General features: G+C 34.3%; 1 protein-coding gene across 12 annotated transcripts in view; it reads right to left on the minus strand.

Annotated features, from left to right (window-relative positions):
• The window catches only part of CCDC138 (coiled-coil domain containing 138), a 121,018-nt gene that overhangs the window by 102,511 nt on the left and 2,561 nt on the right, over window positions 1-15,946 (minus strand). For 2 of the 12 annotated variants that reach the window (XM_037807147.1, XM_037807145.1), the window contains exons 3-5: window positions 9,509-9,626; window positions 3,766-3,893; window positions 1,649-1,836 (exon numbers count right to left, since the gene is read on the minus strand). The exons of 2 other annotated variants lie outside the window; for them this stretch is intronic. In XM_037807147.1, the coding sequence (XP_037663075.1) occupies window positions 1,649-1,836; window positions 3,766-3,893; window positions 9,509-9,626 (434 nt within the window). Of the gene's footprint in view, window positions 1-1,648; window positions 1,837-3,072; window positions 3,155-3,765; window positions 3,894-9,508; window positions 9,627-15,946 lie in introns of those variants that run through there. 8 more of the 12 variants (XM_037807148.1, XM_037807146.1, XM_037807153.1 and 5 more) reach the window with 7 other exon arrangements.

The following is a 15,946-nucleotide window of genomic DNA, read 5'->3' on the forward strand; positions in this document are numbered from 1 at the left end:
TCCTGGGCCATCACCATAGTCCAAGTGAGCGTTAAGTCTCACCTGGACCATTGCAATCCAATCCAATCTGGTCTTCCCACTTTGACACTTGTCCCTCTACAATTCATTTATTTATTTAGACCCAGGTTAGATCATGAAACTCCCCTGCTTTAAAAATCTTCAAGGTTACCTACTACATTTTCCTAGAATGAATATGTTAAGTAATTGTGCCTTATAGGCTTCTCATACTATTCTCTCAGCCTAGAATGTGCCTCTTCCCTCTCTTTCATTGGGCTAACCCCTAAAGATCCTTTAGGGCTAAATTTAAATGTTACTTTCTCAGAAAAACCTTATCTGACCTTTCAATCTCCCCCAATCAGGTACTGATGTTATATCTGTATTATTCTTTCATTTAAATTTATAACATTGCAAGTATATGGGTATTTATGATTTGTTTCTAGTAAACTACATGTGGCAAGGACTAGATATATATTTTATTCACTTCTATATACTCAGCATTGAGCAAACAAATGCCTTCCATATTAATAGGTATTCAAATATTTGTTACAGGAATTAAATCAAGTTACTATAGTAAAAAAAAATGTATATGCTTAATAACACAGCAACACAAGAAAAGACCACAAAATACTTTTAAAAATCAAATTAAACCGTGGATTAATTAAATCAGGCTAATCCATTGTACTTTTTCTCATTAAATATTTATACCTTTATTGTGTTTGGTATAGATCGTAGATGTATTCTTGTGCCCTGCTTATTCCTTTTTATTCTATAAACTATTAAAGACCTTCCTAAAACATTTTTCACTCTGCCACTAGTCTTGCTTAAAAACCTGTGATAACAGCTAGCCTTAGGTTTTACCATTTTCTTTCCTCAGACAAGCTGAAAAATTCACAATCTGACAATCACTCCTTTCCAATCACCTTGTACCTCCAATTCTCTGGTATGTACTCCTCTTCTCTAAATATACCTCTCAGTCAAGAACCAAGCTAAGTCTCATTTCCTGCCTGAACTCTTCTCCAGCAATTTTAATCCAAAATAATCACTTTCTCAAATGCTATGGTAATTATTATCTGAATGATGTTTTGACAAAATGAGATATTGGTTTTTAAAATATACTTAACTATTTCATATGAATATGTATCTCCAACTAGAAGTTCAAAAAGAAATCGTATATTATATATACTTCTGTTTTCTACTATACTCCCACATAGTGGATGCTTGACAGATATGAATTAAATTCATAAAGATATGAAAAAAATTCTCAAAGAAGGAGATAAAGGCCAATGTTTGGAGTTGAATTATGGTTTAGAATTGGCAAGAGGATTTCTTACATATAAGTAAGAAAATTAATCTTAGAGAGCCTACTTCAAAAAGCACGCTTTACCAGCAGATTTTATTTAAGGAAGGATGAAATGGGATGTAATAAACATAAAACACAAGGCAGTATGAATTCTAAGATATACCTCATACATAAAAACATCAGTTTATATTACCTTTCCTTTCAATAGTTCCCATGAATTGAATTTGGTCCCTCCTGATGGTGCCTTGACTCACTTACCTAAAATAATTAAAATACCTTATATTCAAATTTTGTAAATGCTTGGTGCTTAGAACATAAATATCTGTGAATTCTCAATTTAGTTTTTACCTGTAGTTTCTGATGTATTTGAGATAATTCATCATATATCTGATTGACATGATGTGGAAGTAAACTCTGCTTATTTGATGCTTTAGATACTGGATAGCTGACATGTTTCAAAGGAGACTCACTTGCATCACTACAATATTCAGTCCAACTTCTTGAATTTGAGGTCAAATTAAGTGGTCGGGAAACTGCTAAGAAAATAAAGCTTTAATTATAAACTTTATTAATTTATAGTTTTAAATATTCTCAGAGTGATCTTCAAGAAGTTTCACTTAGCATGAATTATAATACTGTTTAAAAGTTTAATGTATCATACATAGAGAGTAAAAATGATAAAGCAAATGTGTTTAATGTTAACATTTAAAACATATGGGTGAAGGGTACACAGGAATTTTTTGTACTGGTTTTGCAAATTTTTTCTAAGCATGAAATTATTTCAAAATATATTATGTAAGTGTATGAAAACACTCATGAATTAACTAAGTCAAGAAACGTAATGTTATTTTACCTTAGAAATCCCTGATCAAATTGTAAGGTTAAACAAACTTAACTACTATTCTGAACATAGTGTTAATTGTTGCCTTACTTTTCCTTTAATTTCTACCAGTTATGTGTGTATCTGTAAAAAAGACATTTCTTTTTGTCAAGTTTTAAACTTTACATAATGTTTGTAATTATATAATCATATAATTATGCAATTTCTGGAATCTCATCCTTTAAGTAATATGTTAACACAAATTCATAAATTCAAATTTTCACTGCTTTCCAATTTTATGAATATACATGTGACAACATTCTACTATAGATGGATATTTGAGTTTTCTGGGCTATATAGATGTTACAAAAAATCTTGTACAAGTCTCCCAATACACATGTTCAAGAATTTCTGTAGGGTATATAACTAGTAGCAAAATCATGAGATCATGGGGTATATGCACAGGTTCAACTTTGCCGGTAATGCCAAATTGTTTTCCAACTTGGTTATATTAATTTACACTTCCAACAGCACTGAATGAGAGAGTTCCTGTTGCTTCATATCCCTGTCAACACCGTATTGTGAGAACTGATTTCCTGCTAATACTGAGAGTACGAATTGTTATTTCACAGGGTTTTAATCTGCATTGGCCTCTTGGAAGTCCTAGCTTTATGGAGAGGGTCTCCTATTATACTCCCTATTTTGGCCAGACTCTGGGCTATCTTCTGAATCTGGGTCTGGAGGGGCTGAAATGAAAAAATAAAAATGAATTTTTAAAAAAGAAAAAAAAAATTACCACTTCATTTATTTCAGCAAATGTACTTAGAGTGAAAGACATTTTCATAATTTTGCTTACTTCTCTAGGTTCCCACCTTACCCATCCCTAGCCTGAGCATTTCTTACATTTTTTTCAACTCTTAAATACATTCACTACATATATATTTAGCTTTACCTGTTTTCAATTGTTTTCGGTTGAAAAGGCTAGTTTGTAGCCGGAAATTTGAGTCCCGGCAGATTTCCATCTTCCTCAAATACTAATATGTATAGGGAAAAAATGGAGGAGAGAAAGGGGAAGGAAGAAATGAATGTGTGCCGTGTGTAGAGAATCATGAATTTCCTGGAGAAGAGTTGCGTCAGTGCTATTATGAGGAACTGGTTCTACCAGTGGTGCACTGGTGCTATCAGATGCACAGTGAAGAAAAGGAGTAGTACCATCTCTGGTTGCGTCTTTCTCTGAAATTCTAAAAATATTCTGCTCCTAAGGACTCCCTACTTTAAGCAATTTGGAATATTTTCTCAAAATATTAATGTATTAGTCAAATTTTATCCCAGTGATCAACTCACTTTCAAATACTGACTTGAAAAGGAACTGAAGACATTGTGGAAAGTACTCATTTGATTGTCAACTTATTATGGTAAGTTTTGAGAGTATAGGGATACTACTGGAAAGCAGTGAAGTTTATTTTTCTCTAATCCTTTAATTTAATAGTAAGCACAGTAGCTATCTTATAGCTAACAAAAAAATCAGAACACAGAAATATACAGACACCTCAGGACCAGTGATGTTACTAGAGTATGCTCTGTGTGCTCTACTTAATAAAGTTAATATTTTAAATGATTTTTTTGAAATGAACATTTCTTTTACCTTTTTCTATTTCTTTAAAAGACTGCTTTGTTACTTTGGAGGTATTAACTCTATGATCATTCTCAACTAACTCTTCTTCTGTTTCCCGTTGCTTCAGATCAGGAAAAGAATCCAGTTCATCGTCTAGGCTTTAAAAAAATATTCCATCACAGCAATCTAGACATTTTCTGTAATGTTTTAAGAATACAAAACTGCCTTTCAAATATTAACAGCATAATAAAGGACTGTTTATCCTTTTTACAAAAACATAAAAAGTAACAGTCATTGATCTAGATGACCTAGTACAAGCATCTTTCATCTTTTTCTACAAATTCAAATGTGCTAAAAACAACATGTAACTGTAGAATACCCTACAACTGTCACACACATTCTTTTGCTGGATCCCCATTAATTCTGTGAGCTAAATATAAAAGGTACTGTTATCCACAGTTTTAGATAAAAGAATAAATGTTTCACATGAGGAAACTGAATTCTAAAGAATTTAAATAACTGACAGGTGACATAACTAGTAAAAGAGCAGAACTAGAATTCCAGGTCCTCTCTCCAAAAAGATTGTCATATTCGAGCTTCTAGGGCAGCCCTATCTAAAAGGAGCATAATGTAAGTCACATGTATAGTTTAAAATTTTCTATTGGCCACATTAAAAATATAAAAATAAATAGGTGAAATTTTAATAATATATTTTATTTAACCCAGTAGATCCAAAAGATGATCATTTCAACATGTAACCAATATAAAAAATTATCACTGAGATATTTTATAGTTTTATCTGTGCTAACTCTTCAAATTCTGGTGTGAATTTTACACTGACAGCATGTCAATGGATACTGGGCACTTTTCAAAGTACTCAATAACCACATATGGCCCGTGGCTACCATGATGGACAAATTACTTCCAGACTGTATCATTTATAGCTAAGGAATATGAAAAACTTTTCCATTATAAAAACCTTCATAGTCTAACCCTTCAAATTATAATTTGAAATTACATCTAATCATTTATAAAAAAACAAAAAATGATAAAACTATCAGGTAAATATAAGAAAATAATTTTCATGAATTTATAATTATTACCTTAAAGCAATTTCCACTTTCTTTCCCCCTATATTCAATCTACTTCATGTCCAAATCTTGAATTCAGATCAACAAGATTTTTTGAGTACCAAATGAAATAGTAATGATAATAACAATCATAATGGATAACACTGAGGGTTTAACAAGAATCCAGCCTTGTTCTGATTTACATGGATTAAATCATTTAAGTACAGCATGAGGCAACTATGTAAACACCTCAAGTTTCCAAATACCAATTACATTAATAATGTACAGATATTTTAGGCACAATCATTTCTTCTCGCCATAAATATCTCAGTATTTCATTTGGTGCATGTATACATCTTTATGGTTTTATATTACTTCAAAATGTTGACTCCTTCTCAATCTCCATAGCATGTTCTTCTTTCCATGTATATATATATACATATTTTTTGGCTTCTTATATATTTATTTTTCACAGTGAAAATACTTTGTTTCTCCACATTACACCAATAAACATGGGTAGTCTAAAAAATGTGAAAACTATTAAAAAATGCAAAGAGAAAGAAAGTCACCTGGAGTACCATCTCCATGAAATCACCACCGTTAATGATTTTATTACATCCCTTCATACATCTCTTTATATATATATACATGAAATCTTACAGAAATGGGATCATATAATAGATATTGGCTTTTTGGTGCTCCTTTTAAAAGCAGTGTTGTTTCCTTTTTTTTTTTTAATTTTTATTGGGATTGTTCAGATATCATACAATTATCCAAAGATCCAAAGTGTACAATCGGTTGCCCCTGGTACCCTCATACAGCTGTGCATCCATCACCACACTTAATTTCTGTTCAATTTTTAGAAACTTTTCATTACTCTAGACAAGAAATAAAGTGAAAGATGTAAAAAAAAAAAAAAGGAAACTCAAATCCTCCCATATCCCTAACCAATCCCCCTCAATTTTGACTTGTAGTGTTGGTATAGCACATTTCTTACTGTTTATGAAAGAATGTTGAAATACTACTAACTGTAGTATATAGTTTTCAATAGGTATATATTTCTTCCCTATATGCCCCTCTATTATTAACTTTTAGTTGTACTGTCATACATTTGTTCTGGTTCATGGAAGAGTTTTCTAATATTTGTACAGTTAATCATGGACATTGCCCACCACAGGATTCAGTTTTATACATTCCCATCTTTTGACCTCCAACTTTCCTTCTGGTGACATATATGACTCTGAGCTTCCCCTTTCCACCTCATTCACGCACCATTTGGCACTGTTACTTAGTCTCACGTCTTGATACCGACACCTCTGTTCATTTCCAAACATTTAAGTTCAACCTAGTTGAACATTCTGCTCATACTAAGCAATCGCTCCCCATTCTTAAGCCTCATCCTGTATCTTGGTACCTTATTTTTCATGTCTATGAGTTTACATATTATAATTAGTTCCTATCAGTGAGACCCTGCAATATTTGTCCTTATATGTCTGCCTTATTTCACTTAGTATACTGCCCTTGAGGTTTTGTCATCAACCCATTTTTTTTTAAGATGGTTTTGTTCACATACCATACATTCCATCCTAAGTAAACAATCGATGGTTCTCTGTATGGTCACGTATTTACGTGTTCACCACCTTCACCACTATCTATATTAGGGCATCTATGTTTCTTCCACAAGGCAGGAGGGAAAGTCAAAGAAGGTAGAGAGGCAAAAGAAAGAGGAAAAAAATGACAGCTAGGAAGTAGCAAAAGGAAAAGTAACCTTAAATCAAAGTAGAGTCAGACAACGCCACCAATGTCAAGTGTCTAACATGCCTCCCCTATCCCCCCCTCTTATCTGCATTTACCTTGATATATCACCTTTGTTACATTAAAGAAAACATAATACAATGATTCTGTTAGTTACAGTCTCTAGTTTACGTTGATTGCATCCCTCCCCCCAGTGCCTCCCCATTTTTAACACCTTGCAAGGTTGACATTTGCTTGTTCTCCCTCGTAAAAGAACATATTTGTACATTTTATCACAATTGTTGAACACCAGATTTTACCAAGTTACACAGTCCTATTCTTTATCCTTCCTCCTTTCTTCTGGTGTCTCACATGCTCCCAACCTTCCTCTCTCAACCGTATTCATAGTTATCTTTGTACAGTGTACTTACATTGCTGTGTTACCATCTCCCAAAATTGTGTTCCAAACCATGCACTCCTGTCTTCTCCTATCACTCTGTAGTGCTCCCTTTAGTATTTCCTATAGGGCGGGTGTCTTGTTCACAAAGTCTCTCATTGTCTGTTTGTCGGAAAATATTTTGAGCTCTCCCTCCTATCTGAAGTATAGCTTTGCTGGATATAGGATTCTTGGTTGGCCGTTTTTCTCTTTCAGTATCTTAAATATATCACACCACTTCCTTCTTGCCTCCATGGTTTCTGCTGAGAGATCCGCACATAGTCTTATTAAGCTTCCTTTGTATGTGATGGATTGTTTTTCTCTTGCTGCTTTCAGGATTCTGTCTTTGACATTTGATAATCTGATTATATTAAGTGTCTTGGCGTAGGCCTATTCAGATCTATTCTGTTTGGAGTACGCCTTGCTTCTTGGATCTGTAATTTTATGTCTTTCATAAGAGATGGGAAATTTTCATTGATTATTTCCTCTGTTATTGTCTCTACCCCTTTTCCCTTCTCTTCTCCTTCTGGGACACCAATGATACGTACATTCTTATACTTTTTTTCATCTTTAAGCTCCTGGAGACGTTGCTCATATTTTTTCATTCTTTTCTCCACTTGCTCCTTTGCATGTAGGCTTTCAGGTGTTCTGTTCTCTAGTTCTTGAGTGTTTTCTTCTGCCTCTTGAGATCTGCTGTTGTATGTTTCCATCGTGTCTTTCGTCTCTTGTGTTGTGCCTTTCATTTCCATAGATTCTACTAGCTGATTTTTTGAACTTTTGATTTCTGCCTTATGTATGCCCAGTGTTTTCTTTACAGCCTCTATCTCTTTTGCAAAATATTCTCTAAATTTTTGAATCGATTTAGCATTAGTTGTTTACATTCTGGTATCTCAGCTGAAGTGTACGTTTGTTCCTTTGACTGGACCATAGCTTCGTTTTTCTTAGTGTAGGTTGTAGTTTTCTGTTGTCTAGGCATCTGACCTCCTAGGCCACCCCAATCAGGTTTTCCCAGACGAGAACAGGTTCAGGTCACAGAAGGAGGAAATATTCAGTATCTGGTTTCCCTGATGGTTTTTCTTAGAGGATTGATAAACCTGTGCTTTTCTGCCCAGCAGGTGTACCTGTCAGCCTGTCACCACCTGTGTAAGAGGGTGTGGTCTGTGGCTCTTCTCCCCCAGGCTTTGGGGTCTGGTTCCAGAAAGGCAGGCAGTAGAGCTGGGCCCCTCCCTTTCCTCTTGGGAAGCTATGCCCCCTCCAGAGAGATCATCTATATCAACAAGTTCTTTGTTTCTCTGACTCTGCTAATCAAAGTGTTTTGATTTTAAAATGGCTGAGGCTGTCTTTACTGCAAAGCGCTGCGGGATGAAAACGGCTGAGGTTTTCACCAGAGAGCAATAGGGACAGAAAAGTTCCCAGGTTCACCCGTCAGCCAGAGATAGCACCCAATCCTCTGGGCTCCCCGTCCTGAGACAGATATGTCCCCCGATTCTCCCAAGGTCAGTTGTCACCAAAAGCCTCTGTCTGCTTTTTGAGGATTCGCTGTCTGTATTGAGCAGTTAACATTAAAACCCCAGTTGGAGCAGGGCTGAGAAAGCGCTGTTCTCTAGCACTGTGAGGTTTCCATGAGGGAGGGGCTCTTGGCTCTCAGCTCTCAGCACGGGTCCGCAGTTTTACTTACAGATTTTATGCTGTGATCTCGGGCATTCCTCCCAATTCAGGTTGGTGGATGATGAGTGTACAGTCACATTTGTCTCCCTGCTGTTATTCCAGGTTATTTATTAGTTTTTTGGTCATTTATGAATTGTTCCGGGGAGGACTAACAGTCTTCCACTCCTCTCTATGCCGCCATCTTAGCTCCTCTCCCTGCCATGTATTTTTAACAATTAATAATTTTCAATTTAGAACTTTATTTCATTTTAGCTTCCACTGTTTTTATACAGATTTGATTCATACTAAGTACTATCTCAACAAAACTGCCAAACTCTTGCAACCCACGATTATATCATACAGTTCTTTGTAATTACCATCTCCTCCGAACATCTTCTTCTATCTTACTCTCAACTACTTAAAATACAGTGATTTTGTTTTGTTTGGAAATGTCTTTTTAATTTTTTGATAAAGTTAATTAAAAAAATATATAGTGCTTACCATACTGCTAGCTACACAAGAGATACTGGGTTAAACATTGCTTCTAACAAATCACTATTCCAGTGTTCCCCTAGTTCCTTTTTTTTAAAAAATAAAGGTAGCAGAGTTTTCATTTGGATGCAGAATGAATAACCATAAAAATAATTTTTCACTTTTCAAATTCTGTAAATAATTTAACTTCCCATGATGCTAACAAACATAATGCTAGGGTTATGCTTTTACCAGAGATTTTCAGTAAAAATGAGTAAGTTTCTTCAAACTTACTCAGACTACTTACACTTCCTCTCAGGGAAAAGCAAAAATATAAACAATCTACCCTTTTCCCTTTCCCAATTTTTTGAGATACTGAGGAGACAGCAACAAGAAGAAGCAAGGGCTACTTTACCAATTCACATTTAAGTGCTTTAAGGAACCGCAAAGAGGTGTTATACAATGCTTTCTTTCATCAGAATAAAATCTTGATGAACCAACTTTATCTCCTGATGAATAGGCATCCAAATCATCTATCAACAATAAAGAAAACACCAACAGTTACAATGAAGAAAACAGACATTAACGACCTCATTCTAGGAGCCTAAAGATAAGACAGGGAAACTATGCTTTCTTATCTGTATGTCTCCCTAACTAGACTGCAAGCTTCCAGAAAATGGGAATTTATATACCACCTTACATATAAAATATCATTTTAGTAATCTTAAATAATCTTAATAACCCAAATATAAATCTTACATTCATATACTACTTTACTGATTACTTGCGCTTTCATCCATTACCTTATTAGGTCCTAGTAACAACACTGTTAAATAAACAGAATAGGTGCCTTTAACCCTATTCTATAGATTAGGAACCCAAGGACCAGAGAAATTATGTGAATTTTCCCAATTAAAAAAACTAGCAAGTGGAAATACTAAAATTAGAATCCAGCCTTCTTTCTACTTAATCACGACATTTCTCAAGGTCCTCAAACATTTGTTTAACAAACTCATGGCCTACATCTAATTCAGTGAATAAAAGGAAAAGGAGTGCTTCTCTGACAAGAAACTTAAAATAATTTTTAAATACTGAAACCTTCTAACATTCATTTAAATTTTAGGGCAAATTTCAAAATAAAATACAATTTTAATTTAAGATACTTTTAAAGCTAATGGACCCAGTAATATCTGGAATATTTTTCTCATATTGAAGGAACGTGTTGAGGAGTGTTTTTCAAATCAACTAACTTCAGTTAAAAAGAAAATAGATTTAATGATGCAATTAGCTGGTAGAAACCACAAAAGCAAACCTCAAAAAATGATTCACATTTCTCAAAAATTCAAAATAAAATCAGCTTGAAAAAAAATTAAATTCCCTAATCAACTATCCGGTGTACTTGTAAAGATACTAACTACTATTTCTGCTACAATTATCCCAAATATCAATGATTACTATATTTACCAAGTAAAATCATCACCTAAGAAGGATGTAGAAATACAGAAATGAACAGTTAATACCTATTAACATAGCTAACCTTTTCCAGAATCTTATTTTGATAAGAACAAAATTAAATTTACCTCAACAAGATAAAGGTATCAAAAACCCACAACTAAAAAATACTCAACAATGCAAGACTGAAAACTTTCCCTCTAAGGTCAGGAACAAGATAAAGATGCTCACTTTAACCAATGGTATTCAACATTGTACTGGATGTTCTAGCCTGAGCAGTTAGACAAAAAAAATAAATTAAAAGCATCCAAATTTTTGTGGTGATGAATACACAACTATATGATGTTACTGTTAACAGTTGATTGTACACTGTGGATGACTGTATAGTATGTGAATATATCTCAGTAAAACTGAATTTTTAAAGAAAAAAGTACCCAAGTTGGAAAGAAGTAAAACTATCTCTATTTGCAGATGATAATGAACCCAAATTTAGAAAATCCAAAGGAATCTACAAGAAAGTTACTACAGCTAATAAACTAATTTGCTTATATAGCAGGGTACAAGATCAACACACGAAAATCAGTCATATCTATTCACAGCAAAGAAGAATCTGAAAAGGAAATTAAGAAAACAATTCCATTTACAATATTATATAAAAGAATAAACTTTATCTAGGCATACATTTAACCAGGATGTGAAAGACGTACAAACTGAAAACTACAAAACACTGCTGAAAGAAAATAAAGAAGACCTAAATAATGGAAAGGCATCCTGTGATCTTGAATTGGAAGACTTAATATCATTAAGCTGTCAAAATTACCCAAAGTGATCTAGAGATTCAATGCAATTCCAATCAAAATTCCAGCAGCCTTTTTTTGAGAAATGGGAAATCAACCCTCAAATTCATGTAGAATTGCAAGGGAACCCAAATAGCCAAAACCATCTGGAAAAACAAGAACAAAAGCTAGAGGTCTTACACTTACCACTTCAAAACTTAATACAAAGCCACAGTAATTAAAACAGTGTCGTACTGGTGTAAGGTAAACCTATAGATCAATGAACAGAATTGAGAGTCCAGATATAAACTCTCACATCTATGGCCAACTGATTTTCGACAAGGATGCCAAGACCACTCAATAGGGAAAGAGTTCTTCAACAAAAGTGCTGGGAAAACTAGATACCTCATGCAAAAGAATGAAATTGGACCTCTACACCTCATTCCAGATACAAAAATTAACATAAAATGGATCAACAATCTAAATATATGAGCCAAACCCAAAAACACTCTTAGAAGAAAACAAATCTTCATGACCTTGTATTTGGCAATTGATTCTTAGATATGACATGAAAAACACAAGTAACAAAAGAAACAACAGATAAATTTGACTTCATCAAAACCAAAAACTTTTGTGAATCAAAGGACATTATTAAGAAAGTGAAAAGAATTGGAGAAAATAAGAGTCAAGAGGCTATCCTGGAGGTTCCTCTTAGGCAAGCTCCAGCTAGACATTCCAATTGGAACAGCATGCCATGCCCTTACCAAAAGTAGCCCCCAAATACCTAGGTCTCTACCTGATATTCTATAAAAGATGCACTCACTAAGTTATAACTTTCAGAAACTTAAATCCACTAGAGTGCTCCTATACCAGACAAGTTCTAAAATCCAGAGGCAACAGCCTCTTTAAGATCAACTATCAGATGTGGCTCCCTTCCCCATACTGTCGACACCCCCTTTTAATACAAACAAGTTAGGGTGCTCACTGCCTAGACACCCCTGAAGATGGAGAAAGAGATTAAGTGAGAGGAAGGGGTAGCAACAAACAAGATAAGATTGAACAAAGGTCTATGAATACTGAAACTTTATATAATTATATATATATTTTTGGATGCTGGGGTGTTGGGATGGCTGGAAGGAGTTAATTGACACCATAGAACTGTAGCCTATAGCATCCCTTGGGATTCGCTCGATAGCTGCTCATTGAATTATGCCTTGAAGGTCTTCACCCTTCTGTATATACCTCGTATTGCATAATAAGGAAAGAACTGAAATTGTGAAACTGTAACCTATAACAATTTTTGAAATTACCTATATGACTGCTTGTTGAGCTGTACATCGAGAGATGACACCTTTCTATATGTATGTTATATACAATAATGGAAATGGCTGAAGTTGTGGAACTGTGACCCATGACATTCTTTGAGATTTGTTCTCTAACTACTTTTGAAATCATATATCGAAAGTTATCACTGTTATGTATATATGTTAAAGTTCACAATAAAAAAAATGGAAAAAAATAGGAGGAAGTATTTAGAAATCATTTCTGATGAGCTTTAATATCTAGAATATATAAAAAACTTCTACAACTCAATAACAAGAAGATAAATATCCCAATTTTTAAAATGTGCAAAGGACTTCAATAGACATTTCTCCAAAGAAGATATCAAATGGCCAATAAGAACATAAAAAGATGTTCAACATCATTAGTCATTTGGGAAATGCAAATCAAAACTACAATGATTTGCATTTCACATTCATGAGGATGGCTCTTGTTTAAAAAAAAACAAAAACACAGAAAACAACAAGTGTTGGCGAGGATACAGAGAAATTGGGACCCTCATACATCACTGGTGGGAATGTAAAACGGTATAGCTGTTATGGAAACAGTATGGTAATTCCTCAAAAAGTTAAATGTAGAATTATTTTTCACCTATCAATTCCACTCCTAAGTATATACCCAAAAGAAATGAATCAAATAGATAACTGTACACCAATGCTCATGAGAGTATTACTCACAGTAGCCAAAAGGTGGGAACAACACAAGACTATCAACAGATGAATGGATAAACAAATGTGCTATATACATACAATGGGCTATTATTCAGCCATAAAAAAGGAATGCAGCTACATGGTTGAGCCTTGAGAACATTATGTTAAGGGAATTAAGCCAGGACAAAGGATAAATATTGTATGATTCCATTTATATGAAATGCCTAAAATAAGTTTGTACATAGAGTCAGAAAGTAGAGTACAGGTTACCAGGGGCTGGGGGAGAGGTTATAAGGAGTCGTTGCTTAACAGGTAGAGTTTCTGTTTTGGGTGATGAAAAAGTTTTGGTAATGGACCATACTGGACGGCAGCATAACATTGTAAATATAATTAATGGCACTGAATTATAAACTTTAAAATGGTTTAAATGGTAAACATATATATGTTACCATAATAGAGAAATTAAATATAAACAGTTACGGATTACACATGAAGTTCCCAGCCACCCAATCCGAGAGTATAATTATTTTTTCAAGTACATTTATTTGATAAATTCCTCCTCTAGTGAAATAATTATTACCCTAATAATGTGGAAAAGCTTATGCCTTGAAAAACAGCAATTAGTTCTCTTTACCCAATATACTGTGTTTAATTTTTAACATCTTCAAAGGTAGAAATACTATAAAGGAAAACACCAAAATAACTCATTAAGTTAGATTTTTAAAGACCTCTGACAGTTCCCCAAGAAATCATGATTACTGTTAATTCATTAACAGACTAAAAAAAGGTTAGTATTGTAACAGAAATTAAGGATTAACAAATTCTCATGATTACAGAATCATTATACTGGTGTTTTTCTTTCTAATCATAGAATAGGCCGAAGTTAATACCTGTAATTACTGAAACTCAACTAGTCTCGCCCTTGTTTATACTTTCTGTTGTAATGGATATGATAGCCTAGTCTCAGTGCTGTTTACACTTACTATTGTAATGGTCATTCTAGCTTAGTCTCAGTCCTGTGTGAATCCATAAAATCACTGAATTCCTTAAACTCAGGGAGACAGATTTTTGGGCTGATAGACCATCGAATTTCCTGCTTCATGAGTAGCATCAAACTCTTTCTTTGAAACCCCACTGTCATGGATTGGCTGTTAAGTGCACTGGGCAGAGAACCCACTCCTTTTGTTTGGTATAAATTTGGCAACCCGAAAGGGACAAAGATTCCTAAGAAGCAAGGAGTCCAACTGCTTAAAATTCTGGAGCCTCAGCAGGACAGGTAAATGTGGAAATCAAGCATTTTGCGGCTGCTAGACTCTTTTAAGTCTAGAGGCTTGGCAACTGGGTTTTCCTCTACTCTGCCGGCACTCCATACCCTTGGTGCCTTAAAAGGTTTCAAAGAGAGAAACAGTTTGAAGTTCAAAATCGGGACATCTGACGGGGTAAGCGGGTCATCAAGGAAAGTTAGTACGGTGGTTCAAGTCCTCTGGACCTAGCTTTGAGGCCCTGGGTCCCATTTCCAGAATGATCCCCCTTGCTCTAACCTCTACACCTTTCTGTTTTCTGCGTACCATTCTGTATGGGGTTCAAGGCCTTGTCCTGAGTTTATCTGTTGAGTATACTCCTGGAAAATAAGTAATCCAACAATTGTTATTTAATGGAATTAAGTACGCCTGTTTAACTGTTAACTGGTGTTTTACTTAGGTATAGTTAAGTATTTAATGCCTGTTTAATTGTTAATTGGTGTGTTCAGTCTAGCTATTAACTGGTGTGTTACTTAAATATATAGTAAGTGTAAAGCATCTGCTTAAATTCGTTAGTTGTGTTACTGCATTTGTATTGTTCATGTGTTTTAATTGGTTAGATTACAGAAATTCTTTAAAATGGGAAATTCTAATTCTAATGAAATTCCTTAATATAGGCCTTTAGACTGTATTTTGAAAAATTAGAAAGATTTTAGTTAAGAGCCTATGAAAAAAACAGTTATTTCTGTATATAGTATGGCCTCAACATGATTTAGACTCAGGAGAGAAACGGCCTGAGAATGCCTCTACAGAAAAGAATGCTGTATTAAAGTTAGAGTTGTTCTGCAAAAGAAAGCAGAAATGGGATGAGACGATGTATGGTCAATCCTTTATTTGTCTCTCCCAGCAATCAATGTTGATTAAAAAATGTAAAATTTTACCTGGAAAACTTAGTGGAGAAAAGAAAAATGTCCTCCCTGATTCAAATCCAGAGGATCTAATAGTCTTTATTAACTCTTTCATCTGCCCATGTCCACCCTATAAATGTGGGGCCAACAGATCAGGAAAGCAGGAAGCCCAAATTGGACTAATATTCAAGTATACCAGAAAGAGATGAAAAAGGAGGGTTCAAATCAGTGAGTTTTTTATTTCTGTTTCTGGGTTTTTTGTGTTTATTTGTACCTGTTGTGCAATATATATTTTTCTATCTCTGGATGGTAATACTAAATTGGCAAACAAAAATTCTTAAAAGAGTGCCACTCTTGAACTACTTAAAGATAAATAAGCATATATATTACTATTATTATTATTACTATTATTATTAAAAGTACTCCTGAAGTCCCAGAGAAAAATTTTTAAAAATCCTCTAGGCATCAGGTTTCAAAGCCTTGGT

Source organism: Choloepus didactylus, chromosome 17 (genome assembly GCF_015220235.1).
Source record: "Choloepus didactylus isolate mChoDid1 chromosome 17, mChoDid1.pri, whole genome shotgun sequence".
In the NCBI taxonomy this organism is placed as follows: Eukaryota; Metazoa; Chordata; class Mammalia; order Pilosa; family Megalonychidae; genus Choloepus; species Choloepus didactylus.